General features: G+C 43.2%; 1 protein-coding gene across 1 annotated transcript in view; it reads left to right on the top strand.

The window, feature by feature from the left end:
* zfyve26 (zinc finger, FYVE domain containing 26) overlaps positions 1–24,865 on the top strand; it is a 35,146-nt gene extending 10,281 nt beyond the window's left edge. The window contains exons 12-43 of the mRNA XM_008398902.3: positions 201–749; positions 1,333–1,497; positions 2,239–2,390; positions 2,488–2,734; positions 2,830–3,093; positions 3,174–3,293; positions 5,579–5,749; positions 5,899–6,132; positions 6,217–6,322; positions 7,184–8,052; positions 8,897–9,096; positions 9,257–9,361; positions 9,514–9,636; positions 9,938–10,114; positions 12,164–12,413; positions 13,217–13,315; positions 13,400–13,587; positions 14,465–14,601; positions 15,361–15,389; positions 15,485–15,621; positions 15,946–16,166; positions 17,335–17,482; positions 17,569–17,778; positions 18,574–18,789; positions 18,886–19,083; positions 19,862–19,942; positions 20,036–20,163; positions 20,274–20,445; positions 21,250–21,309; positions 21,419–21,601; positions 21,687–21,737; positions 21,862–24,865. Coding sequence (XP_008397124.1) covers positions 201–749; positions 1,333–1,497; positions 2,239–2,390; positions 2,488–2,734; positions 2,830–3,093; positions 3,174–3,293; positions 5,579–5,749; positions 5,899–6,132; positions 6,217–6,322; positions 7,184–8,052; positions 8,897–9,096; positions 9,257–9,361; positions 9,514–9,636; positions 9,938–10,114; positions 12,164–12,413; positions 13,217–13,315; positions 13,400–13,587; positions 14,465–14,601; positions 15,361–15,389; positions 15,485–15,621; positions 15,946–16,166; positions 17,335–17,482; positions 17,569–17,778; positions 18,574–18,789; positions 18,886–19,083; positions 19,862–19,942; positions 20,036–20,163; positions 20,274–20,445; positions 21,250–21,309; positions 21,419–21,601; positions 21,687–21,737; positions 21,862–22,071 — 6,200 coding nt within the window. The 3' untranslated portion in view covers positions 22,072–24,865. The remainder of the gene's footprint in view (positions 1–200; positions 750–1,332; positions 1,498–2,238; positions 2,391–2,487; positions 2,735–2,829; positions 3,094–3,173; positions 3,294–5,578; positions 5,750–5,898; positions 6,133–6,216; positions 6,323–7,183; positions 8,053–8,896; positions 9,097–9,256; positions 9,362–9,513; positions 9,637–9,937; positions 10,115–12,163; positions 12,414–13,216; positions 13,316–13,399; positions 13,588–14,464; positions 14,602–15,360; positions 15,390–15,484; positions 15,622–15,945; positions 16,167–17,334; positions 17,483–17,568; positions 17,779–18,573; positions 18,790–18,885; positions 19,084–19,861; positions 19,943–20,035; positions 20,164–20,273; positions 20,446–21,249; positions 21,310–21,418; positions 21,602–21,686; positions 21,738–21,861) is intronic.
* The last annotated feature ends 154 nt before the right edge of the window (positions 24,866–25,019 follow it).

The following is a 25,019-nucleotide window of genomic DNA, read 5'->3' as shown; positions in this document are numbered from 1 at the left end:
TTGCAACTTTGGTTCCTAATCAAACTGAGTTTACCGGACTGTCAGAGGTGTAAACACCCTACAAATAAAGATGCGGATATCCGTGACAGTTTCCATTTGTGTTTTTTTTTTTTTTACTTCTATTTTGAGAGCTCGAGCGGTTTCAGTTCGATTAGAACAGTGTCTGATTTTAAGTGAAGATGTCCGTTTCTCCTCCCCAGGTTGCCATTATATGTTTCAGCACTATTTATCCGAGTGTCAGCTCTACCTGGAGACCGTACCCGCCATGTTCCGCCTGGAGCTCCTGGAGAATATCTTCTCGCTTCTCTTTCTGTCCACCTCTGACTTTGTCCAACACACACAAAAAGACTCCAAGCCAAACACAGGACAGGAGACGCCAACAGATCAAATTGTGGAAGCGGGGAAGTCCAGTTCAGATCAGACCGGAAACCAGAAGCCGCGTTCCCATGGCGGCCACCTGGACCTGGGCCACTTCCTTCACGGCTGCAGGGGGTTTCTGGTGGACACCGCAGCGATGGAGGGGTTTTTAAAGCTGGTGAAAGAAGGCTTGGAGGGCATGTGTGTGGTGGGCCAGCAGGAGGGACAGGAGGCGGGAAGAGCGCTGCCTCGTGACATCGAGGCGGTGGCGAGTCTCGGCTGCTCTGTGACGGCCGAGACATTTGGAGCCCGTCTGCACAAGTTGTCTAAGCAAACCGCGGAGGCCCAGTGGAGGCTGCAGATCGTCACCAGCAACCAGAGCACTGCAGACGGTGAGTTTTAATAAATAACAACATAAAATAAACTCTACAAAGGCTGATACTCCCACATACCTATGGTTTTCTCAAGATTCGAGTTAATTTCCTAAATGTTTTCCGGAGATAACAAGTTAATTTCCCATTTGGTGGAGATTAACTCATTACCTTGAGAAATCCATGGAGAAATTAACTTGTTTTCTCAAGAAAAATAGGAGATTAACTCATTCGCTTAAGAAAAGCATCAGAAAATTAATTCAAGAAAACAACTGCAAAATTAACCTATCTCGAGAAAACGGGAAATTAACTTGTTTTCTCCAGAACGTGGCAAATTATCCCGTTATCTCAAGAAAACCATCGGGAAAATTAACTCATTATCTTGAGAAAACGTCGGGGAATTAACTTAACCCTAATCCTTTCTCTAAAAAACATTGGGGAAATGTATTTTCGAATACGACTGCTCTTGACTTTATGTACTATGTATAGGTTTCTTGAGATTAACTTCTCATCTCAAGAATATTTTAATATTGGTAACCTGGGAGTTCACTGTTGAGCTGCTTTTAGCTGACTGTGAAAGCATTAATGGATGCTATTCTTGCAGGTTCAGAGAGTCCCACACAGATGTCAACGTACAGTCCTACTGTCGCTCCTCTGGGATGCAGCAAAAGTTCGAGTTTGAGGAAGAGGAGGAAAACATCGAGACATGCTACCGAGAGACAAACCTCCGTAGAGAAACACAACGGAGAAGTTAGCACCAGCGCGTCGGGTAAATCTGAGAAGCCAAGTTGGTTGAGATGAATTTCAGCTGAATGCTGTTTCTACAGACTTGTGGTGAACAGAGATGGAAAACATTTCTTAACTCTACTCACTGGAACATCTGTGTTTTGTTAGAAATGTCTTATGATTAAGAGTAAGGCTGCTACTAACAATTACTCTAGTAATTGATTAATCTACCTATAATTCTGACGATTAATTGAGTAATCGGATAAAGAAAAATAAGGATAAAAAAATCTGAGGACTTGTCATTTCATCGCTTAATTTTATTTTATACAGTATTAAAAATATGTAAAAAAAAAAATGCAAATAAACAATTCAATTACGTTTCCTAAATAAGAAAATAAACATTTTATTGCCTATAGTGCGATAACATAGCATAAATACTTCTTCACTTAGCATCAGTTCAGTATATAGGGCTCATTCTGGGTTAAACATATTTATAAAACAAAGAAAAAAAAAATTTTTTTCATCTTGAATCCAAAATCTGTATTTTTGTTTTACAGTTTCTTAGAGCGTTTTATTTTTTCAGCAAAGGGCATAATTTTGAGTCTTTATGCGCCAGTAAACGATTAGTCTATTACTAAATTAGTTGACAATTTCTTCAGTAATCGATTAATCACGATTAATCCGATTAATTGTTATGTATTTTATAAGGAAAATCCTCAAGTCTTGGCCTTTTTAGGAAGCTAATTGTTTGAATTGTTCCGTTCCTTCGTCTCTCTGATGCCAGACGGCGGTGGCGGGCCGGTGCCGGGCTGCGTGGAGCTGGAGCTCTGCCCGTGCGGCGGTCCTCACAGCTGGTTGGTGCCCGCCATGTTGTCTCCTCCTGAATCTCTGCTCATGTCCTGCATCCGCCGGGGAAACTTCTTGCAGGCGCATCAGGTCTCTATCAAATCGATATCGCCAGAAAGCGTGTTGCTGTCGCCATAGTAACATGCACGTTTGTGTAAGTTAAAAGCCTCTCCGACGCGCTCTCCAGGTGACAAGGGTGTTCAACCTGGCGGGGGATCCCTGTTGCGGAGAGCTGGCCTTCATGGAGCGCTACAAAGAAGTCCTGGCAGAGTTGGGACAGGTGGAGCAGAAGATGGAAAGTCAGTCCATGTCTTCCTCCTCGTCTTCCTCCGAGGGTTTGGGGGTGGCGGCAGTTGTTCCCAGCGCCGGGAGGAGTCGGCTGGGCAGCAGCGGTCGGTCGACGCTCCAGGCCATCGGTAGCGCCGCTGCAGCAGGTCTGTCATCTATTGGATTGGGGTTTTTTTCCCAGCATGTTTAATACGTATCTAGTCACTGTATTTTAGTGACTTCCTGCTGTTTCCTGCTGCAGGAGTTGCATTTTACTCCATCTCAGACATCGCAGACCGTCTCCTCAGCACGCCTGCTCACCCGCTGCCCTCCCTGGAGGAAGGTTACTGGCTGAGCCGCTGCTCCTCGGACGCCTCGGGCCTCTTGCACGCGCTGCTCCAGGAGCTGAGCCCGGCCGCCATGGCGGCGTTCGACCTGGCTTGCTGCCACTGCCAGCTCTGGAAGACTTGTCGACAGCTGCTGGACACAGCGGAGCGCCGGCTCACTGGCAGCCTCGAAGCTCGCGGTACGACGCCTGAATTTCACAACGTCAGATGAATGGCGATTGTTTGAGTGAGTTTGGATGTGCTTCTTATTCTTCCTAAGGGGCGAGAATTGACCGTAAAGTGCCTCATTCGGAGGGGATCTGTGGGTTTCCCATGGTTTTACAGCAGATCAGCAAGATCCTGAATCCTTCAGCCACTCACAAGCCTTCAGGCAAAACAGGTGAATGAAAATAGTAAAATGTTAATATGAGTTTTAACTCTTAATGTGGAATAAATAGTTATTTTTTGAAGATTTTATTTTTGGAAAACGTGTTTTTTTCACTCCTTCGGTTTCCATAGTGATGTCAGATTTTTGTTTGACAAATGTCTTTTACGTCGTCCATTTATTTGGACGTTGAATTCAAGTCAACTTTACGACAGAATATTAGGGCCAGGATGCAGTTTAGCCATCCATCCATCCATCCATCCATCCATCCATCCATCCATCCATCCATCCATCCATCCATCCATCCATCCATTTTCTTCCGCTTATCCGGGGTCGGGTCGCGGGGGCAGCAGCTTCAGAAGGGAGGCCCAGACTTCCCTCTCCCCAGCTACTTCTTCCAGCTCCTCCAGAGGAATCCCAAGGCGTTCCCAGGCCAGCCGAGAGACATAGTCCCTCCAGCGTGTCCTGGGTCTTCCCCGAGGCCTCCTCCCAGTGGGACGTGCCTCACCAGGGAGGCGTCCAGGAGGCATCCTGACCAGATGCCCGATCCACCTCAACTGGCTCCTCTTGATGTGGAGGAGCAGTGGCTCTACTCTGAGTCCCTCCCGGATGACCGAGCTTCTCACCCTATCTCTATGGGAGAGCCCAGCCACCCTGCGGAGGAAACCCATTTCGGCCGCTTGTATCCGTGATCTTGTTCTTTCGGTCATGACCCAAAGCTCATGACCATAGATGAGGGTGGGAACGTAGATCGACCGGTAAATCAAGTGCTTCGCTTTTTGACTCAGCTCTCTCTTCACCACGACGGACTGGTACAGCGCCCGCTTCACGGCAGACGCTGCCCCAATCCGCCTGTCGACCTCCCGTTCCCTTCTTCCCTCATTCGTGAACAAGATCCCTAGATACTTAAACTCCTCCACTTGAGGCAGGACGACCCCCCTGACCCGGAGAAGGCACTCTACCCTTTTCCGGCTCAAGACCATGGCCTCGGATTTGGAGGCTCTGAGCCTCATCCCGGCCGCTTCACACTCGGCTGCGAACCGCTCCAGTGAGAGCTGCAGATCACGTTCCGATGAAGCCAACAGGACCACATCATCCGCAAAAAGCAGAGATGCGATCCTAAGGCCACCAAAACGGATCCCCTCAACACCTCGGCTGCGCCTAGAAATTCTGTCCATAAAAGTAATGAACAGAATCGGTGACAAAGGGCAGCCTTGGCGGAGTCCAACTCTCACCGGAAACGAGCCCGACTTACTGCCGGCAATGCGGACCAGACTCTGACACCGGTCATACAGGGACCTGACAGCCCGTATCAAAGGGCCCGGTACCCCATACTCCCGGAGTACCCCCCACAGGGCCCCCCGAGGGACACGGTCGAACGCCTTCTCCAAGTCCACAAAACACATGTAGACTGGTTGGGCGAACTCCCATGCACCCTCCAGGACCCTGCTGAGGGTGTAGAGCTGGTCCAGTGTTCCACAACCAGGACGAAAACCACACTGCTCTTCCTGAATCCGAGGTTCGACTATCCGACGGACCCTCCTCTCCAGGACCCCTGAATAGACCTTACCAGGGAGGCTTAAGAGCCAGGATGCAGTTTAGCAATTTCTTAAATCTGAGAATAAAGTCATGATGTCAAAATAATAGAGGGCAGTAATAATAGAATAAAGTTGTACGGCAAAGTCAAAATAACGCATGAATAAATGGTTAATTTTAACAGATTAACGTCTTAACGTCAGGAGAATGAAGTAATTATTACCATTTCTGGGGTGTGCTGTGGTGGCGCAAGGGTTAAGAACAACCCACATGGAGGCCTTAGTCCTCAATGCGGCTGTTGCAGATTTGATTCCTTTGCTGCATGTCTTCCCCTTCTTTTTTGCCAACTTTTCTGTCAGCTAACTGTCAAATAAAGGCCACTAGAGCCAATGAAACCTTAAAAAAAAAATTATTACCATTTCAAAGAAAGAATCCCACAAACTGAGCTGCTCACGTTACATCTCAATAACTTTGAAAGCCTTTTTTCATTACAATGACTTTTTTCTTGTGATCTTTAAGACGTTCTGGTAAAATTAGGAAGTAAAATTTCCTTTAAGTCACAGCATTTTTTAATAATTGAAGGTAACTTTATTGTGCTGTAAAACTGCACCGTGTGCCTGGAAAACACAACACTTTTAACACTGTGACAATCATAGCAAGATAGAAGTCCATGTGAAAGCATCATGAATAAAAATGTACAGATTATACGGAATTTCTTTTTTTTTGTTGTTGTTTTAAACGCGTTGGTCTGTTTCTGTTTACAGATGTCGCCGGGGAAGACCAGGCGTTTTCCAACCCGTTTGGCTGCTGCATCCAGGAAGTGCTGCTCTGTTGCCACCCGACTCTGAGTGAAGAGAGCATCGCCGCCCGGCTCGGCCTGACCCAGCGTCTGGAGAACCCGCTGAAGGTTCTGAGAGCTGCTGCAGAGGGAGCAGGTCTGTTGTTGCTGTCAGCTGAGGCCAGTAACATGTAAAAAACCTGTTTGTCAGCTGCTTTTCCATTGTTTTCTAGTTTTTTGTATGTAAAGTCAGATTTGATTTTCATTGACCTGCCGTGTCTCTGCTGGTTGTGTCTTGGGAGCCAGATGGCAGTGCGGGCAGCGGCGTTTTGACCCTGCTGGTGGATCAGGCCAGCCTGAAGCCGGCGGAGCTGGACTCTCACCCTGTGCGCTCCAGCATGAAGCAGCTCATCCGCTCCCTGGACCAGCTCTGTCCCTTCGAGCAGGACGGAGGACTGACCAGGCCGGATTACGTGCGCAGCTTCCTCGACTACGTCAACACACTAGCCTCTGTGTTGGTGAGGAGCCTCTCTTCAGAAGGTAAGGTTATCTCACTTCCTTCTGCCAGCCAGAGCAACTACTGTTTTTTTTTTCTTTTTAGTCCCACTTATTTTTCTTCCTTAGACCAAAGCAGTCAAGTGAAGCTTGGAAATCCACTCCTGGTTTTGCTTCAAACCCCATTTCAGCTCGTCTCCCACCTGCTGTTCGACAGACAGGTTTCTCCTGACAGGTACACAGAAATCCCCGATCTCTGTGTTTTCATGCAAACACTTTTGAACACTTCTGTAACTTTTGTAACTTTTTGGTCTGGAAATCGTGCATCTAGGGCGTTTAAAAACAGGGTGCACTGCAGAGACACAGAATCTTAGCAAGTAGTTTATGAAGTAAAATAGACTTTGTTTGTGTGTAAAACATACCTGGAGTGTTTGCTTTGAATCTTTCATGGATGTTTGAGAAATCCTTTAATCTCCCATGGCAACCATTCAGCCGTCCAAAACGCCTGGGTGGACCTAGCTCCGCCCAGGCTACGTCCTGAGGATGAACTGTAGCTCCTCAGAGCCGCAACTTCAAAGCTTCCTCCTCACAGATTTCCCCACTCAGCTCCTTCAGACTGGCCATCAACAATTAGCAAACACCTGGTGGAACTGAGCATCTGCTGAGCTCATTATTCAAGCTCAGCAGATGAAGCCCTCATCTGCTCGTAAAAGAAAAAAAAAAGTTGCTAAAGGGTTAATAGAAGAGCCATGTTGTGATAAGTTTCAGAAAGAGCAGGAGTTTCTTAAAGAGACAGAAGCCCAATTTCAAGGTGCTGAATTACAAAGTCAAATTTATTATAAGTCAAACTATGCAGCATTTTTATAATGACTGAAAGTAACAAAGTTGGAAACACATAATAATAAAACATATACTACTGCCACTTTAAGGTGTTTTATGTAACAGATCAACACAAAGTAGTGTTTAATTGTGATAATAAATATGCACTGATGCTTACGATTGTACAAAAACCTTTGTAAGTGACTGTAAATTAAAATTTAAAGCTTGTGTATTGTTTTTCCTGACCCGTTTTTTTTTTTTTTTTCCTAAATCCCAGAGTTCTGTCGGTGCTGCAGCAGGAGGGTTTGCGGCTGAGCGTCCAGCAGGTCATCGTTCAGAGATGCTGCGACGTCCTGCCCGTGTGGCGCTCGCGTCCAGCCGATGAAACGTCCTCCGGCGACGGCAGGAGAGCCGGCGGAGCCTTCAGCGTCGAAAGCTTATCTCTGCTGCTTCAGACGCACTCTCAGGGTCACAAAGCCATGCTGGCGATGGTCGAGCCGCCGCCGTCGGACTGCAGCTCAGAGTCTGAGGTCTCTGCAGACGAGCCATCCTCCTCGCCCACCCACCTCTCCACGTCTCCGCCGTCTTCTTCCACCTCGTCTTCTTCCACCTTGTCTTCTTCTGCCTCATCTTCCTCAACCACCTTCCTCCTGACGGCCTCAGCCCTGTCTTTCCTGAAGTCCCGCTGCCCCCTGCTGGCCACACTGGCGTGTTTGACGGCGTGTAAAGGAGAAGCCCCCCGCCCCAAATCATCTGGGTTATCCGGATACTTTCGCAGCGGACGAAAGGAGGTTTTCCTCGACGCCGAGCAGATATCAAGAGAGGCCGACAGCCTCCTCAGGAGGTTCCCCATACTGAAGGCGTACCTTCACACCATGGCGGAGCCGGTGCTTGGGACCCCGTTGTGCGAGGGCGAGGAGGGCTCCGCCGACCTCGGTGGCGCCATCTGTGGGAAACCACTCATCGGTCTGCTGCTGTGTGGGCCTCAAGAAGAGCTGACCCAGGCTCTGGCTGCCGAGGCTTTTAAAAACGCTGTGGTGACCAAAGACCTGGGCCGAGCCCTCGCCCTGCTGGAGCTGTACGGGCAGGGAGGCAGCCAGCAGAGGGAGCTAAAGGACCGCTTGCTGGTCTGTGCCGCTTTAGAAGGTGGGAATTTTCTTTTTTTACTTTGTTTAAAAAACATGGTACAATGACTTTGTGAGACATTTTGTTTTTATTGTTTTTTCAATCTATTTTAAATTAGCTTTTTTTTTTTTTTTTTACAAACATGCACCAGTCAGGTTTTTCTTTACAACGGGGTAAAAAAACGTAGTAAGTTTCTGCCAAGAAAATTTGAGATTAATCTCAGAAATTTTTGAGCTCCAAAAGTAAAAGATTTGCTAAGAAAAACTCAAAAATCCTTTCTAGATTAATCTCAAAAGTTTGAAAAGTTGATAATTGGCAACTTTTAGGGAATTTTGTAGTCAATCTCAAAATATCAGTTTTTTCCTCACAAATTTTGACTTCTCCAAGTTTTTTTCTAGATAATTTCTGAGATTTGTCTCAGAAATTTCTGAGTTTTTTGATGGAAATCTACTCCTTTTTTGTCCCATTAAAATTTTTTTTAACTCCGACATACCAGTTCTGATTTTTTTAGGGCTTCAACTAAAAACTTTAACCAACTTTAACTAACTTTAACCACTTAAGATTTTTGTAATGCAGCATTAGAAATACATTAGAAGATGAAAATAAACAAATATTTAAATTCCTCATTTTAAGTAAGAGTGCCTGGAATACAACAATATAAGTGAACATTTGGTCATTTGTAGCAAAGAATAATAATACTTTCTGCTCGGCTTCGACACAGTGCAGGGCTGATTTGTCGATTAGTTTTTAAAGAATCTAAACAGAGAAGTTTTATTTTATTGAATAAGTTCATTTAAGTTAACTAACATAAAAACCAGACACTCCAGATGACAGCGAGATATTTTGTTTTTGCTTCATCATGCAGAGGAAGCCGAAGGCGTCGCTCATCTGTTCCGGGTTCAAGATGCCAACCTGCGAGCCCGCGTTGCCCTCCAGGCCCTGGAGCGCTGGCCTCTGTCCGCCTGTCTGGACCTGATCGACTTCTGCCTCAATGACCCCGACACACAAACCTCGCTCATCGCCGACCTGGAGCTCAAGAAGAAGGAGCTGAGCATCTACCGCTGGGTAACGCTAAACCTCAAACATCCGACTCTACAATCCGTTTTTGTTTTGTTTTTTCTCCTCATTTACATACGGAGCGTTTTGCAGTCTGCGCGTGTCGCAATTAACGCCATTTATTTCCAAGGGATTTCAAAGCCATTTACTCCATCTCATCCCGCCACAGATGATGAACTTGCATCCGTCGTTGCCCTGGAAAACCTGGCAGGAGCTGAGGACGGAATCCAAAGCAAAGCCGGAGTCGATGCTGTCTGTGATCATGAAGGCAAAAGTGAGTTCATTCGACCCGCATCAGTGTAGTTAGCACATCAGTGCACTGTCTGTAAGAGTTTAGATGAAAATTATAGCATAGAGAATGAAAACGCATGTGTGAAAAGTTTTCAAAAATATTGACATTAGTCTGTTTTTGTCTCTTTATTGCAGGAATTTTCTCTTTGCAAGCAGTGGACAGAGCTTTATCCTGTCTCTGACCAGCTGAAGCTGCAGCTGCAGACGGAGCATTTGCTTCATCTGCTGGAGGAGGAACAGACAGATGAGGCTTTTGAGGTCTGGATTAATCACCTTATTGAATGTTGGCAGCAAGAAAAGAGTTTTAGATGACAAACGTAATTGGTCAGAAACTGAAAAGCATTCTTTATAGGAGAAATCATCCTTAGAGAATCTGCTCTACTTTGTTCAGAAAGGAGAAATCGTCTTTTTCCAGGAAATAGATCCTTGTTTTTCAGATTTAAAGACATTTAAACCCCCCACCCTTGAAAAATAATTAAAACCTTCAACATTCATGACCAGAACTGTCCCTTTAGTTGTCTTTTCTCTTCTTGAAATGTTTCCCCATTTGTGACTGCAGCTACTTGAAAGCATCTCGGATGTTGCGGTCGCCCTTGACGTTTGCGAACACGCTCTGGATCGACGCCCTGGATTGGCGGCGTGTCACTTCCTGGCTGACTACCTCACCATCCACTTCCAGAGGCAGGTGTCTCCGGCCCGTCGACGCCACATCCACGCTCTTCATCTGGGATCAAAGGTTAGTCGGATCCGGGGCCTTCGCTAGCCCTAGGTGATAAATGATAGGAGCTAGTGGCCTCATAAATGTCCAACTATGAAGACAATTTGAAGGTTCATTCAAATTTTTTTATACAAGACCCTAGAAAGGCTGTTCAAAACATGTTAAAATTAAAATTCAAAACTAAAAATTTAATAAAATCCAGTGTCCAGTAGATAAATTCACTTATTATTTTTAACTGTCATTGGTGACAAACTTGTAGAGTTTGGCAAACTCAAGAGTTGTTGTTTCTTGTAAAAACAGCAAGTTGGCATATAAATGATGTCCGTGGAATTTTATTGTTTTATCAGAACGGTGTGTGTGTGTGTGTGTGTGTGTGTGTGTGTGTGTGTGTGTGGGGGGTGTGTGTGTGTGTGTGTGGGGGTGTGTGTGTGTGTGTGTTGAAAGATGAAATCTGTGTCGCATCATATTTATACCCCAGATAAACAGAAAGTCACAAATAAGGAAAATGTTCTTGGAAAACGCTAATCAACTTCAAAAAGCAAAGTGTAAATTGTAAAAATAAATAAATTTAAAAAATGCTTCGGTTATGTTTGCTCTTTTCCCGCTGCAGTTCTTTCACATGTTGTTACCAGGATGTCAGGCACCTGTCTGGGCCTGCATGTCTGTTTTCTGAAAACACAGGAAGTACAGCTTGTGCCTGTGCTGGGAACATTCTGGAGTTCTCCTTGTATCCTGTTGTGTAATTTTCCTTTGTTTGTCAGTAAAAAAAACCCTCCCAGACACTCCCCGTCTTCCATAAATAAAGAACTTATTGCCTACAAAAACATATTTTGAAACTTGTCTGTTCCTAAAGTTTTGTAATTTGCAAGGAGACTATAATTTTTTCCATGTATTCTCCCATAAATCTGTTCCCATCTGTTTTTAAATAAATGTAAGTTGGCCTTAAATATGTTAATCACAAGTCTTACATCGTGTGAAGGTATTACTATTTAATTGCTTAGTACTTATCTCACATAACTTTTCTGTCAGGTAAAAGTTTTGAGTGTTGAGCAGACATCTTTATTGTGCTCTGTGATTTGAGACTCCTGACGCTACGCTAACTAGCTGCTAATTAGAAAGTAGCCAAAAACTGCACTCGTGTAAGATTAGCACTACTTCAGCATAGTTTTACTGAAGTAAAAGTAAAAAGTAGCCGTTCAACAAATTACTAAAGTAAGAGTAAAAAAGCATTTGGTAACAAATGCTTCTCAATCGATGTGTAACTGGTCAAAACATTAATAATTTAAAAATGACAAAAACACCAAAATAGAAAGAAACACTAGTATTTTAAAAATCAAAATGAGTAATACAAATAACATAATTACAAAATAACAAAATCGTGCAAAGGAATTTAAAAAAAATCAATTTATTTCAATATGAAACTTGAAGAAAAAAGTGTCTGTGTCTGGACTTTTGGTTAGAACAATCTTGTCCTTCATTCAGTGAAGTTACTTACAGTGGGCACTGGGCAGAGTATCCAGAAATCTTACTCAAGTTAAAGTAAGAAGTAAAGAGTAGTAAAAATATTCCTAAAAGTACATTTATTCCAAAAAGTTACTCAAGTAAATGTAACTAGTTAATTACCCAACTCTGCGGTGAATTTTGCTAGCTAGCTTTTTTGCGTCTACATGAATAAGGGTAAATTTATGGCCAGTTGGCTGGATGACATTATTTTTTGTCACTTGCTCACTTCTGTTGACGACCCATATGATGATGGGTGCATTCTGTACAAACCCGCTTCCAAAAAACAGTAAAACTTTTAAGCTAGACACGTTGAGCTTAGCTTAAAAGTAAGTGATCTCTAAACAAGAGACACAAGCAGAGCCCAGAAATTTTAGTTTTTACTATCCTTGTAATACAGGCATTATCTCCCAAACATTCACTAAATCTATTGTTTTTTCTTTTTTTCTTTTTTTTGTCTTGGATTTCATACAAGTCGTAAATTTGATTTACTGAAATCTGCAGATGCCCTGTTCTTGTTGGCTTTACCATCAAGTTTAGTGTCCATAAATATGTTTCTACTTCCAGGTGCTGCTGACCCTCCCACTGGCCTCCAGGGAGGACTATTTCCCTCTGCTTTCAGAACCCATGCTTATGCTCGAGCAGCTGCTGATGAACCTGAAGGTGGAGTGGGTGGAGGTGGCGGTGCAAACGCTGCACAGCCTGCTGGTTGGCCACGAGGCCGGCTTCAGCGCAGAGGACATCGATAAGCTCCTGGTGGACTATGCCTCCAAGGCCCTGGACTTCTCATGCGCCCCCAAAGAGAGGTCGCGTTCAGGTTGGTGCTGCAGGTCCGGTTTCTAACTGGGACCTAAATCAGTGCTTAATTAATTTTAAATTCCTTTTTCCCTACCTGATTCAGGATGGGGTGTTTAGTTTGACGGGATAATATTGTTTGTTTTTGAAGCACAATGACGTCTCAAAAAAATCTGAGAGTTCGTGACCAGGAACCTTCATCAGAATTACATTGTATGGGGTTCTGGTAGTGGCAAAAAAGTCAGAGTATATATTTCTGTGGTTTTAATTTTTTTTATTGTTTTATTATAACATAATGGATAAACAAATAAATGTGGGTATTGAAAAAAAATAAAACAAAAAAGCAATTTCAGATATGTAAAATTAAGTATATTAAAGTTTAGTAGGTAAAGAAATCCACGGTTTTGTAGGTGGTGTCAAGCTGCGCCAAAGACAAAACAGCATATTTTATTTTTTTGGTTTGTTTTCTTTTATTGAATCTTCTGTAAATTTGCTTTAGTTTACCTCATCTGCATCATTTTTGTGCTTGTAAATGTGGATTTATGGTTTCCAAAAGTTTCTATTGTAATTTGTGATATTTCTGAAAGGTTTTTAATGCTGTATAATGATATAAGGATTCTGTCAAGGAACAAAAACAAACCTAATTTTATGTTCCAACTTCATTTTCTCTGAAGCTACAGCAGCTGCTGTAATACTTACATTTCTAATGTAGGTTTATTTGGATACCAAGATTATTTAAAAAACTAAATTAGATCAGGGTATGTTATACTTCGGAAAACCCTGTGGAGCTTATTGCAACAAAATATGCGTCGCCTTGTTTTCCAGACTCCGTCATCAGCCTTCAGGACTCGCTGCTGCAGTGTCCCGCACACGAGCTCAGCACCCAGTCATTCAGCCGAATCGACTCTCCGGCTTCTTCCTCAAGTGAGACGAACGCTCTACCTTCATAATCTGGTTTCTTTTTACTTTACTTTTCTTCACGTTAACTTCCCCTGCGTTCGACGGCAGGCAGCACCCCGACACACACCTCGTCTGCAAACAGCTCGGACAAGGAGAAGGATCGAGTCTCGTCGGAGCGACGCCGGCGCTTGCCTGCCAAGTTCCGGCCCCCAGATCAGCCGCCGGCCCGGAAGGACTGGGTCCCCGACACCCAGCACGACCTGTGCATGGTCTGCCGGCGGGAGAGGTTCACCATGGTGAGTGACAGCAGGAAGACCAGCTGAAGTTCTGGTTGTAAAACTGGAAGTTCTCAATGGGATCGAATGACGTTGTTTCATGCAGTGAATTTAGAGCAAGTGAACCACAAATTCACTTGCTCTAAACTGTTTGAGTTTCTAATAAGACAGTTTGCACAATATTCCATTTATCCATTATTTACATTTTACTAGTTTTTTCTGTGGTACTTTATGTTGTTGCTCCGGTACTGGAAGTCACTAAAACACAGGTGTCAAACTGGAGGCCCTGGGGTCAAATCCGGCCCACCGTAGCTTTTGACATGGCCCACAAAACTCCAACACCAAGTTATGTCAGCTTTTCATGATTCTGCAATCGAGGAAATGCAGGCAGAATCAACAGATTTTCTTCACACTAATGCAAAATGTTTCTCAAAAATGGTCAAAAGCATCTGGTTTAAGTGGCTGCTAACTCCCACCTGCAGGTGGCAGTATTTTAAGTTTTACTACTAGCTGCTTCAGCCTTACTTGATGTCACTCAACATCATAAATTTGAAAGCATTGCAAATATTTTTAAATTAGCACAGCAAAATCCGTGTATTTGATTGCAACAAATCACAAAAACAATCACAAAATCTGGAAGGAACTGATCAATAAGAAAAGATGTTCAGTATTATTTAATTTTAAGAAGTCCTTATTGAATGAAACGGATAAATACTAAAATAAAAACAGGTTAATGGTTTTTACTAATACATTCAGGCACAACCGGCCCATTGAGAACATTTATGATCTTGATGTGGCTCAAAATGAAAATGAGTTTGGCAGCCGTTAGTTGCTTTTTTTGGCAACTAAAGGAACTGACTTGAATATTTGCGCCGTCTCCATCCCTGTTGGTCTTCAGTTCAACAGACGGCATCACTGTCGCAGATGTGGCCGCCTGGTGTGCAGCGCGTGTTCGGAGAGGAAGATGCTGCTCGACGGGTGTCCAGGAGAGGAAGTCCGAGTCTGCGACCAGTGTTACCTTTACTTCCACCCAGAGTGAGTTCCTTTTTAAGGAGCACATTTTTTTGTTTGTTTATTTGTTTGTTTTAGTAGCAGGGCCTTCTAAATAATCACATTTTAATCAAAAACCATATACTGACAAAAAGAAAACAACGTTTTCCTTTCAAAAATCTATTTTGCTGTTAAATTATTTAATAAATGAACATTCAATGTCAAAAAGGAATACATTTATTGCTTTCCATCTACTATTTGGGCTATTCAAGCATCAGATTGGTGCAAAGTGTTATTACACATCACTCATGGAACTCATGTGAACTGTGGATGCTGACATTAGCATCCAGGACGTTCTGTGCTACTGCTACATGTTTAGCATTGGGATGCTTTTTTATTATAGAATAGTTTCACTGATAGGCTAGCTCCTTTTAGCACAACTTGAACACAAAGATAGTTTTTTCTAGCGTCCAATCAAATCGTTTTTTTCTAAGCACAAATGAATCTCAGGTGAGCCGAGAAAAGCAGCTTTGTTCTCCATCGCGTTGCTTCTGGATGTTGCTTGTGCGTCAGATTTATGGGCGCACCGGAAATGTAAAAAAAAATAGGTTCCAGCTCAGGACTTTTGTATGTAAAAAAAAAAAACCCTTTAAACTCCCAGCCTTCATTTATTTGTAAGTCTTTTTACATAGTGCCTTGTGCAGTCCAGCCATTCAAAATTGAACTTCCTCTGAGAGGAACCAGTTTGATCAAGTTAAACTCAATCATTCCTCAAACTCACCTCCTCATATTTTGATTTTGCAGTTCTGAAGAGGAGTCTGAGTCTGCTGAAGGTAGGTTGACGTCCTGTACCGTTGCTTTAGTAACTTTCTCCTGCAGGCCTCTGTTTGCTGATTGGCCTCCCGCTCCTCTGTCTGTCTCGGATCAGTCATCGGAAGCCCGGTTGTGTCCCAGGAGCCTCTGGACGGGATGCTGCACCTGCCTGAAGTGGTCCATCGACACATCCGGCTGACCACAAGCCCTGCCGAGAACCAGCTGCAGCGGAGCGAGTTCTACTACGAACAGGTCTGACTTTACATTGTTTGGTTCAACTAATGTTTTTATTTAGGCACATCAGAGTACAGGAGGCTGAATAGAAGTCTATTTTGTAAAGAAATAATTCCCAATAAATCCCCAAAAAATACATTAAAGTTTGTATTTGTAGCATGACGAGCAAAAATACTAACTTTGTACTTTTCCTTCCATGTTTACTCCTCTTCCCGCATTCGTCCTGATAAAAGCCTTAATTTTGGAACAAAGCGACTTAAAAATGATACATTTCTCATCTTTAGAGTTGTGTTTGTGTGTCGGTAGCTTAAACGTAAACATCTGTTTTGCTAACGCCTCCAGGCTCCCAGCGCGCACCTCTGCGTGGCCATCTTGTCTCTGCACAGCGACCAAGCCGCCTGCGGTCACCAGCTCATCAACCACTGCCGCTCCCTGTCCCGGAAACTGACCAACCCAGAGGTGGACGCCTGCCTCCTCACCGACGTCATGCGTCAGCTGCTGTTCAGCGCCAAGCTGATGTTTGTGAAAGTCGGTCAGAGCCACGACCTGGCTTTATGCGACAGGTAGGACGCGACCTGTGACCAGTGACCTGCGACTTGAGGCTGAGTGTCAAATAGCTTTACAGACCTGAAAAGGAATATATATTCTTTTATTTAGTTTTGAAGTTCCTCAAAAGTGAACCGACACCGGAAGGTTTACAAAACTGTAGCTCATCGCTGCAACCAGACTGCAACACTTTGAGTCACAGGATGCGTGACGTAAAGAGTTTCTTTGATATTTCCCCCACTTACCTCACTGCGTCCTTACAGAACGTACAGAGCAGGTTAGAAACGTACACACTTTCTTTATATGAGTGTTATGCAACAAAACAAAAAGTCTTCAGTCAGGGGCTTCTGTAGGTAGAACTGCTGTAACACAGACTGCTACAGGAGATCCTTCCTGCAGCAATAATACAGCAACTCTTTGAGGAACCCTGGATAACAAGAGTTAAAACGATATTTAATTTCTGTTTGGGATCTGTAAAGCATATTTGAATTGAACTGAATCACAAATGAGGTTAATGAATCAGTTAATTGCGTAATTATTTAAAATGAGCTCAATATTTTCCATTCTGATGATTTTAATATTTCTTCAAGGGCAGTTTTGTAGAGACGTCGTAAACCATTTTATTTATGGTTTCAGTTGTGTGTGTGGTTTTTAATTGGCTTTTTTTTAATTTGTTGTTTTTGATTGTCGTTTTATATCTTGATGTATTTAAAATGTCTCCCACTTCCAGTGTGCAAAGTTAAAGTTTATCAGTCACTTAATGCATTATTATGTCATTACCTGTTCATTAGTGGGAAATAGTCTCAAAGCTTCAATATCATCGTTTATTGCAATAACTTCTTGGACAATCCAGTAAAATTTGTCATCATAAATATCCATTTTTGGCTTTTATTGATCCAGGATATTTAGTTTTGAAGTTCCCCATTTATGAGCTGGGTGGATGATGCAGCAGATAATGTCAGTGAGTTTTTATTCATCATGGTCTTGATTTAATTTTCAAGTTCAAATAATGTGCATATAAGCTTAAATATAAACTTAGATCCCCATTAATAGTTTTTTGTTGGAGAATAAATGTCTGTTTTCCTCCACTGAAGCTTCATCATCGTTCCATCCACTCACGTGTTAAATCCTCTCTGAATGTCGGTTTCAAAGCTTTTGCTTCTTCTTCTTTCTTCCCGTTCGCAGCTACATCAGCAAAGTAGACGTGTTGAAGATTCTGGTGCTGGCCAATTACAAATACGTCCCCTCTCTGGACGACATCCTGGAGACGACCGCCGTCACACGCCTTCGCAATCAGCTGCTGGAGGCAGAACACTACCAGCTGGCGGTGGAGGTGGGGCTTCCTGGGATTTGATTTAAATATTTTTCGCCCTTTAGCGCATTGATGATTACGACGACGATGTCTGGTGGTGTTGCTAGGTGTCGACAAAGAGCGGCCTCGACCCCAGCGGCGTGTGGCAGGCGTGGGCTCTGGGGTCTCTGAAGGCCGGGAACCTTTCCGGAGCCAGGGAGAAGTTTTCCCGCTGCCTGAAGCCTCCGGTGGACCGGAACCAGCTCAATCTGGGCCCCTCTCTGCTGCAGGAGATCGTCCATCACCTCGAGACTACCATACGGCCTGCTGGCGCCCCGGTGAGAAGCTTGTTATACTCCACAATTTCTGACGTTACTAATAAACTAAAAATAATCCTAGTATGGAGCGACACCGTTCTGAAACAGAAAAGCAGAGCTTAACTGACTTAAAATGTTATTTGTTTTGTAAATACATACATAAATGTACTGAATTGCACATTTATTTGATAACTCACCAGTACAACACACTTAAATACACCAAAGCTTCACTAGTTTGGTCCAACATGTTAAGACAACACAACTTTAAGTCAGTGCAGCTAGGAGTATAACAGCTGATGTAAAATAAATAATAAATATGTTGAAATTTACAAACATAAACTCTTAAACTTCTTTGAAATGGTGCAGAAAGTCTGATTAGTAATTCTAAACATAAGGTAAACTTAATAATAAAGCATGATGTCTCTCAGAACACAAAGCGTAGAATCAGACTGAGTAGATCTGCCCTTATGGATCACAGATCTAGAAGTTTCATCATTACTGGGACCGATACAGATATTAATATCGGATTTGCATATCTCCACTTAATAATCATTCAGCTTAGACAGGGTAGATAAACTAACTACTTTGTGTCAAATGTTTGCAGCGTTTCTAAAAATGGCGGCTTTTCAACCGTCTTTAAAAAGGAGCATCTCTCTGTCCACTGGCGTCCCACCGGAAATGATCGCACTCGCTTCAGTTTATCACGTGATTAATTGATTCATTGCTTGTCGTGACAGCCTTAATTATATTCTCCGACATATTTAAGCTGTGAATTGTTCTGTTTGTTAAACCGCCGCCTCCCGTCTCCTCCGTCAGTCGTACGGCGAAGACATTTTGGCGTCCCTCCGGGAGCTGGAGGACGCTCTGAACGAGGTCAGTCCAGCAGAACGACAAGACGCCCCGACTCAGAGCAGCTACCTCCACCAGGAGTGTCTCTATTACCTGAAGACGTACGGCCCCCACCTGGCTGTCGTCAGCTTCTACATGCGCCACAACTGTGACGAGGAGGCCCTGACGTATCTTCTCACCAAGGTGAGGCTCCGTGGTTACGGGTCGTATTCGGGCTGACCCCTTGTGCTGCAGAATCAGACGTTTGCTTGTGTGTTGGCACGCCGTCCGGCGGCTCAGGAGTGTCCCGAGGAAGTGTTTCTGGAGGGCGTGTTGCAGCCATGCGTGGAGCGAGGGCATCTCAGCAAGCTGCAGGGCATCATGGGAAAACTAGAGCCCAGCTTAGACTCGTGGAGCCGCTACCTGATGGCTTCCTGCCAGTTCCTGCAGCGGAAGCAGTACTATCACTGTCTGTACCAGCTGCAGCAGTTCATGATGGTAGGATCTGCTTTTAGTTTTGTGTTTTTCCTGTTGTTTGTAAAGGTTTAGTTTTTATCATTTAGATTAAACCAGAGCTGGGTCAGAAATCTATTTTAATCATCGAATTTTTGGGTTTTGAGGATTTCATTTTTGGAAAATGTGGATTTTGCCTCCTTGGGTTTCTATATTTCAGAGTGATGTCAGCATGCCCGCGGCGGCCATCTTGTTTGACAAGCATTTTTAACAGCTTCTGTCTACAGGTCAACCCTACGTCAGAATATCAGGGCCAGGCTATGATTTTTAATTTTTAATCACAAGGAGAAAGTCATAATCCTACAAGAATACAGTTGTATGACAACAGAGTTGAAATAATGCAAGAATAACGGTGTAATATCAAGGGAATAAATCATCATTTTATGAGAACTCCAACATGAAAAATAAGAAAAATTAAAGTGAAGAATGGTGAGCATCCTGCTTTTTACAAGTAATACTTAATAATACTTCATACTACAAAAAATACTTCATCTTTGAACATAATAGCATGACAATTACAAGTAGTAGAAGGATTTTTAAGCAATTAAGAAAGAACTACACATGTCAGCTCTTAACTCCATCCCAGCCTTTTATTAAAACAACTTTTTTGATGAGAAAATTTTTTTCTGAGGAAATTTAGTTTTTATTTTTGTAATTGAACAAAAATTCTCGTAGTCTGTCCCCAATACTTTGTTGTACAACAAAAATATCATCTAGTGTTAAATCCGATTTTAAAAGTGTTATTTTTTTGTTTTCTGTGCAGGATCACGTCCGCGCCGCAATGACCTGCATACGATTCTTCACACATGGAGCGACCTCATACCTACAGCTGGGGGAGCAGCAGGTATTTCTGTCTTATTTTGTCTCAAGTGGACAATTTGTTTTTTTTGTTTTTTAAGTCAAGCCTGCGTCTGACTCTTATGTGGACGTTCTGCAGCGCTGGCTGGCCAGAGCCAAAGAACACCTGAAGACATACCTGCAGGAGCAGCAAGGCCGAGGCGCCGGCAGGAGAAAACCGTCCGTCAGCTCCTTCAGGAAGACGATGTCATCCAGCGACGTGTCCAGGTTATGTGATAAACATGTCGTTGCGATTTAAAAAGGGGTTTTGTACCCTCTGTTGTTTTTCTGTCAGAGTTTTTGAACATTTCAAGCAGAGATGACTGAACCTTCTGCAGGCACATGAACACAATCGAACTGCAGCTGGAGGTGACTCGCTTCCTGCACCGCTGTGAGGCGGCGTCCTCCGGCGCCTCGCAGGCCGGCAGACCTCGCTCCAGGCCGACTGGATCCGGCTCACCGCCGACGCTGTTCGGTTTAAACTCTGTGAAGATGGAGGTCGCCTGCAAGGTGAAGCTGGATGTTTCTGACTCGCCTTCTGAGGATAATAATCCATTTAGGAATGATGCAATTATAGCCACAACAAAAAGGATTTCAGAAGGGCACTTTTTTTTGTGCAGAGGGAAAAAAGGCAGGTTCTCTAGCACCCCCTAGTGTCTATGAGTGAACGCCCCGGCATTTCACTAGCAGCTTTACACGTCTTAAGACAAAATAGCTTGAGAGTTGCCTGGAAAACAACAACTTACTCAACCTGATTGAGGTCTAGACTTTGACTAGACCATTTTAATTGCACATTCGTTCCGTTGTAGCTTTGACGGTGTCATCCTGCTGGCTATGGGTGTCCAGGCCAGTAAAACGTTTACGGAGGTCCTACAGCTCACAGGACGTCCTGCAAGCTAAAAAACAAAACAAAAAAAACAAAACATTTATTTAGTATTTATTTATTTATTGGGTTTTACGTTTATGTCTTCATTGAAGAGGATGACTCCGTTTGCCTTTGTCTGGCCACCATTTTTCAAGAGGGGCTGCCAATGATATCAGTTTTTAAGTTCAACTTTTCCATAACTTTATCCGTCTGACCTGTTGTGTTTGTTGTTGCTCACGATGGAGAGAATGCTTATTAACATTCTCTGATAAACCGCTCAGAAAGAACATCTGGATTCATATTGAGATTAAGTCACAGGTCTTTTTCTTCTGCATAACATCCCCCAGAGCTTACATTAAAGTTAATGTTATACGATTATTGTTACAAGACAAAGAATTTGTGAACACATGAACTCTGGAATCACATGTTCTTTTTCCCTTGTGCCGCAGGTGATGCTCGGAGGAAAAAACATAGAGGAAGGGTTCGGCATCGCGTACAGAGTCATACAGGTACGTTTAAGCAAAGCTAAGCGGCTTCGCTTTCGAGTCCCAATCACAGAGAGTATTTAACATTTTTATTCAACTTCCTCTCCTCTCTTTCCTCCTTCTGCCCTCGCAGGACTTCCAGCTGGAGGCGCAGGCCGTCTACGTCATGGCGGGGCACCGGCTCGTCCGGAAGAGGCAGTACGGCGCCGTGAAGCAGCTCCTCAAATGCGTGGGCGAGTCGGGCACCGCCACCAGGGGCGACTGCGACGCCCTCATCCTCAGCTGTGTGTCTGTGGCTGATAAGGGGCCGGCTGACGTAAGTGGCAGAAATTACTAGGAGGGAGCTGAAGGTCAAACTGTGACATGCTGTCGGTCTGATTCTCACCTTTGTTTTGGTTCAGGCCAAGGAGCTGGAAAGCCTCATCATGGAGATAAAGAGCGTAGAAACCAAGGTAGACTGGTGTTTGTTCTGCTTTAATTGCACAAAGTAATTTTTCATGAACTTCAATAAAGATAAAACTGAAAAAAAAAATCTGTTAAAATTTAATTGCATGCATCTGAAACTTTCCGTCTCAGATCAAAGCCTACCTGGTGTGCAGTAAACTGAGGCCGGCGTACCTGCTGGCCGTGAAGCTGGACCCCGGCCGGGCGGGCCCGCTGGTCCAGGACGTCCTGCAAGCGGCCGAAGGAGCGCAGGACTCTGTGATGCAGAACATTTGCCGCCAGTGGCTCTCGGAGCGCAGCAAGTCCCCCCCGCCGCGTCAGAGCCGGCCCACCGCCAGGTAAAGAAGGGGAAACTCTGGAACAAAAAGAGTCGCACAAACTTCCGTACCATCAGACGCGATCTGCACACTACGTGTTTAAAACACAGCGACGTGGGCCTCAGGGTCTGCTGGCTTAAATCTCCCCACTGACATGTTGTTTTTTTACCCACCACAACTCCTTTGGCGTGATCGCAGCAGTCCTACCCTGCTAATTATATGCGTTGCAAAAACTTCTAGGGCTCAGTTGAAAACCCCCCAGGCTGAATTTGCTGATGTGAAACCATTTGAGGAAAATATTTCAACTTTCTGCAGAAGCCACAAAACATATTTTTAGATTTTGTGTAAACAAGTACTTTCATTTGAAATAATTGTGGCGTTCCCCTGCGACCAAAGAGGACACGTCTGTGCATCATGTTGGCATTATGCAGTAATTCTACTTTCTAAAACTAGTATAACTGACAAGTGATTTAATTTTTCTTTAATTTCTGAACATTTTACACAAAATCGTAGCATCGGTTTCTCAGATGTGAAACTCTTGAGAATCAATTTGCACCGGCTCAAAAAGTGTGCGCTGGTAAGTTAGCTCTAGCAAACACTAGCGCTAAACCAGCGCTAACCCTGTGTTGACGGTAGAACCAGTCGGAAAACCTTTTGTCACGTACGTAGCGTTCCTTCTGTGGTAAAGCTGTGAATCACCACTGTGCCGATTCTCAAAAGACGACGTTGCTTTTCATCGGTACGGTATTTAAAAAGGACGGTACTTGACTAAAACGCACGCTGCTTTGCATTGGTGTGTGTTTGTTTCCTACCTCAGCCTAAAGGGAAAAAAGAAAATCTGAAACTGACTGGAGGTCCCCTGATAAATGTTACCAGTTTTTTTTTGTTTTTTTTTTCTGTTACGATATTAATGGCTGTGTGTGTTTTGGTTTGTTCACTTTCAATGTTCTTTGTCAAAATGTTACATACCTAACAGATGTTCTTGTTGTGTCCCAGAGACTTAGTTTACGTGTACAAAACACATTTTCAGTGAGTGTTTCTTTGAAAAGGATAGTGCAGGATGTTTGAAGCGACGTGCTGTTAAAAGGTTGTGAGGAGGGGATATCCTAGCTACAGCAGATCGCTTATGTTATCCAGATTAGTTGGACGTGGAGGTTAAAGCTAAAAGCTAACTTGTTAGCTTAAATTCCAGTATCAAAACAGTCACACTTGTTTACCCAAACAGTTTTATGAACATTTAAACCGTTGACAGGTTGGTATTCGGATCTTATTTACACATTACGCAGAGGCAGGAAGCAGATTACAGTTCATGATTTGCCCATGTGAAACATGCAATGAAAGCAGAACCTGTTTTTCCAGTTGCACTAACCAATTGATTATAAAGATAAAGTGAAAAAGATGCATTTAAAAAGTACTAGCCTTAATGGATTACTTGGACCAGGAATCATTTTACTTTTCCTCTTGTTTTTTTTCACACAGGAAAATCATTATTGATGCATCGTCTCCAGCCTCCATTGATTCTGAAAATGATTATCTGAGAAGGGGTAGAAGTTTCTAAAATAACGTTAGCTTTAGCTAACATTATTTAAGCAAATTTTTAGGTAGAATTATTAAGCTAAAGTTGAGTTCTTTAAACAGAAACAGGAGGGTTCCTATAAAGTAATCAATAACGGTTCCCTCAGCGGCAGTAGACAGATATAACATTGTAGTGAGGTTGGAGAACGATACAGAAATCAGAGCGACGGAAGGCTAACAGCTGGCCAGCCGCACCGTCTGTTTTATCTGCAGTTCAGAACAACTCAAACCTGAAGATAATATTTCTGGGAAACAGTTCAAACATTAACAGATATTAAATGTCTCCATCTTCACAAGAGACTGTACATTTTTTCCCCACCACTTTACAGTTAGGTGTTTTTGACGCTTGCAGCTGTAAATCATTCGGTGTTATGAAACAGCAGCCAAAGATGACTGAGCATCAGAACAGCAATGCAGTAGTTGTTTGACAAGAAAATAAACTTATCAACACTTTCTTGTGAAGGCACGTGATGGAACCATTTAAAGAATCTAAAATATGCTGGTCTTAGTTAGCCATTAGCTTTAGCCTCAAGTACTCTCTAATGTGGATGAAAAGTTATCTGCTGGAGGAGAGATATTAAGAGCTTCTAAAAAAATTTTTTTTAACCAAACCCCACTTCAAAAATCCCAAACTATCCTTTTAAAGCAGTTGTACAAAGAAATAATTATATTTCAGGGCATTTAAGAACATTTTAAAATGTTTAAATTTCAGGTGGGATGCAGGAAGGGATCCACTTCGTTTATGAGATCAGAAACACTGTTGCTTAGTCAGACTCCTAGTTTTTTTTTGGTTTTTTTGTCTGTCCTTATGGTAGATACAGACGGTGTCTGTGCATCACATTAAGAGTTAAAAAAAAACACACACACACACACAGTCACAAAACCAGGTCCGACTTTGAGTTGCATTAAATCAGTCACACGTTTTAAGGAGTACCGTCAGGCGGTGGAGATGTTGTGTTGCCTCTTTGCCTTGTGTGTCTTTGCACTAACCTGGTGACGAATCTTCTCCTAGTAATTATTGAGGAACAAATAAAACCATTCTGAACGAAGACGCACTCTGTCCCTACGTAACTTCGACTGTTGTGTCCCATCACTGCCGCACTTTATACTGAAATGAATATTTAGGGGAAAAAAGAAAAATATGAAGAAATATGTAATTAAGTAACTGCTTTTAAAAAATGCAGGGACTAATGATTTTTGTGCTCTGATTGTCAATTGTGAAATAAAATAATTATTGATATATAGATTTTTGTTGAGATGTTTATTTCTGGTGTTTGCTTCATTTTACTTTTAAATACGGCCACACGCATCCTGCAAAAATTTGAAAAAAGAAATACTGAAAGAATAAAAGTGGGTTTTATGGCATTTATTTTTAAATTTATCTGATTATGTTTCCAA

Source organism: Poecilia reticulata, chromosome 22 (genome assembly GCF_904066995.2).
Source record: "Poecilia reticulata chromosome 22, P_reticulata-male-v2, whole genome shotgun sequence".
NCBI lineage: Eukaryota > Metazoa > Chordata > Actinopteri > Cyprinodontiformes > Poeciliidae > Poecilia > Poecilia reticulata.
The sequence above is the reverse complement of the archived record's forward strand: the minus strand, read 5'-3'. Positions and strand labels throughout refer to the sequence as shown.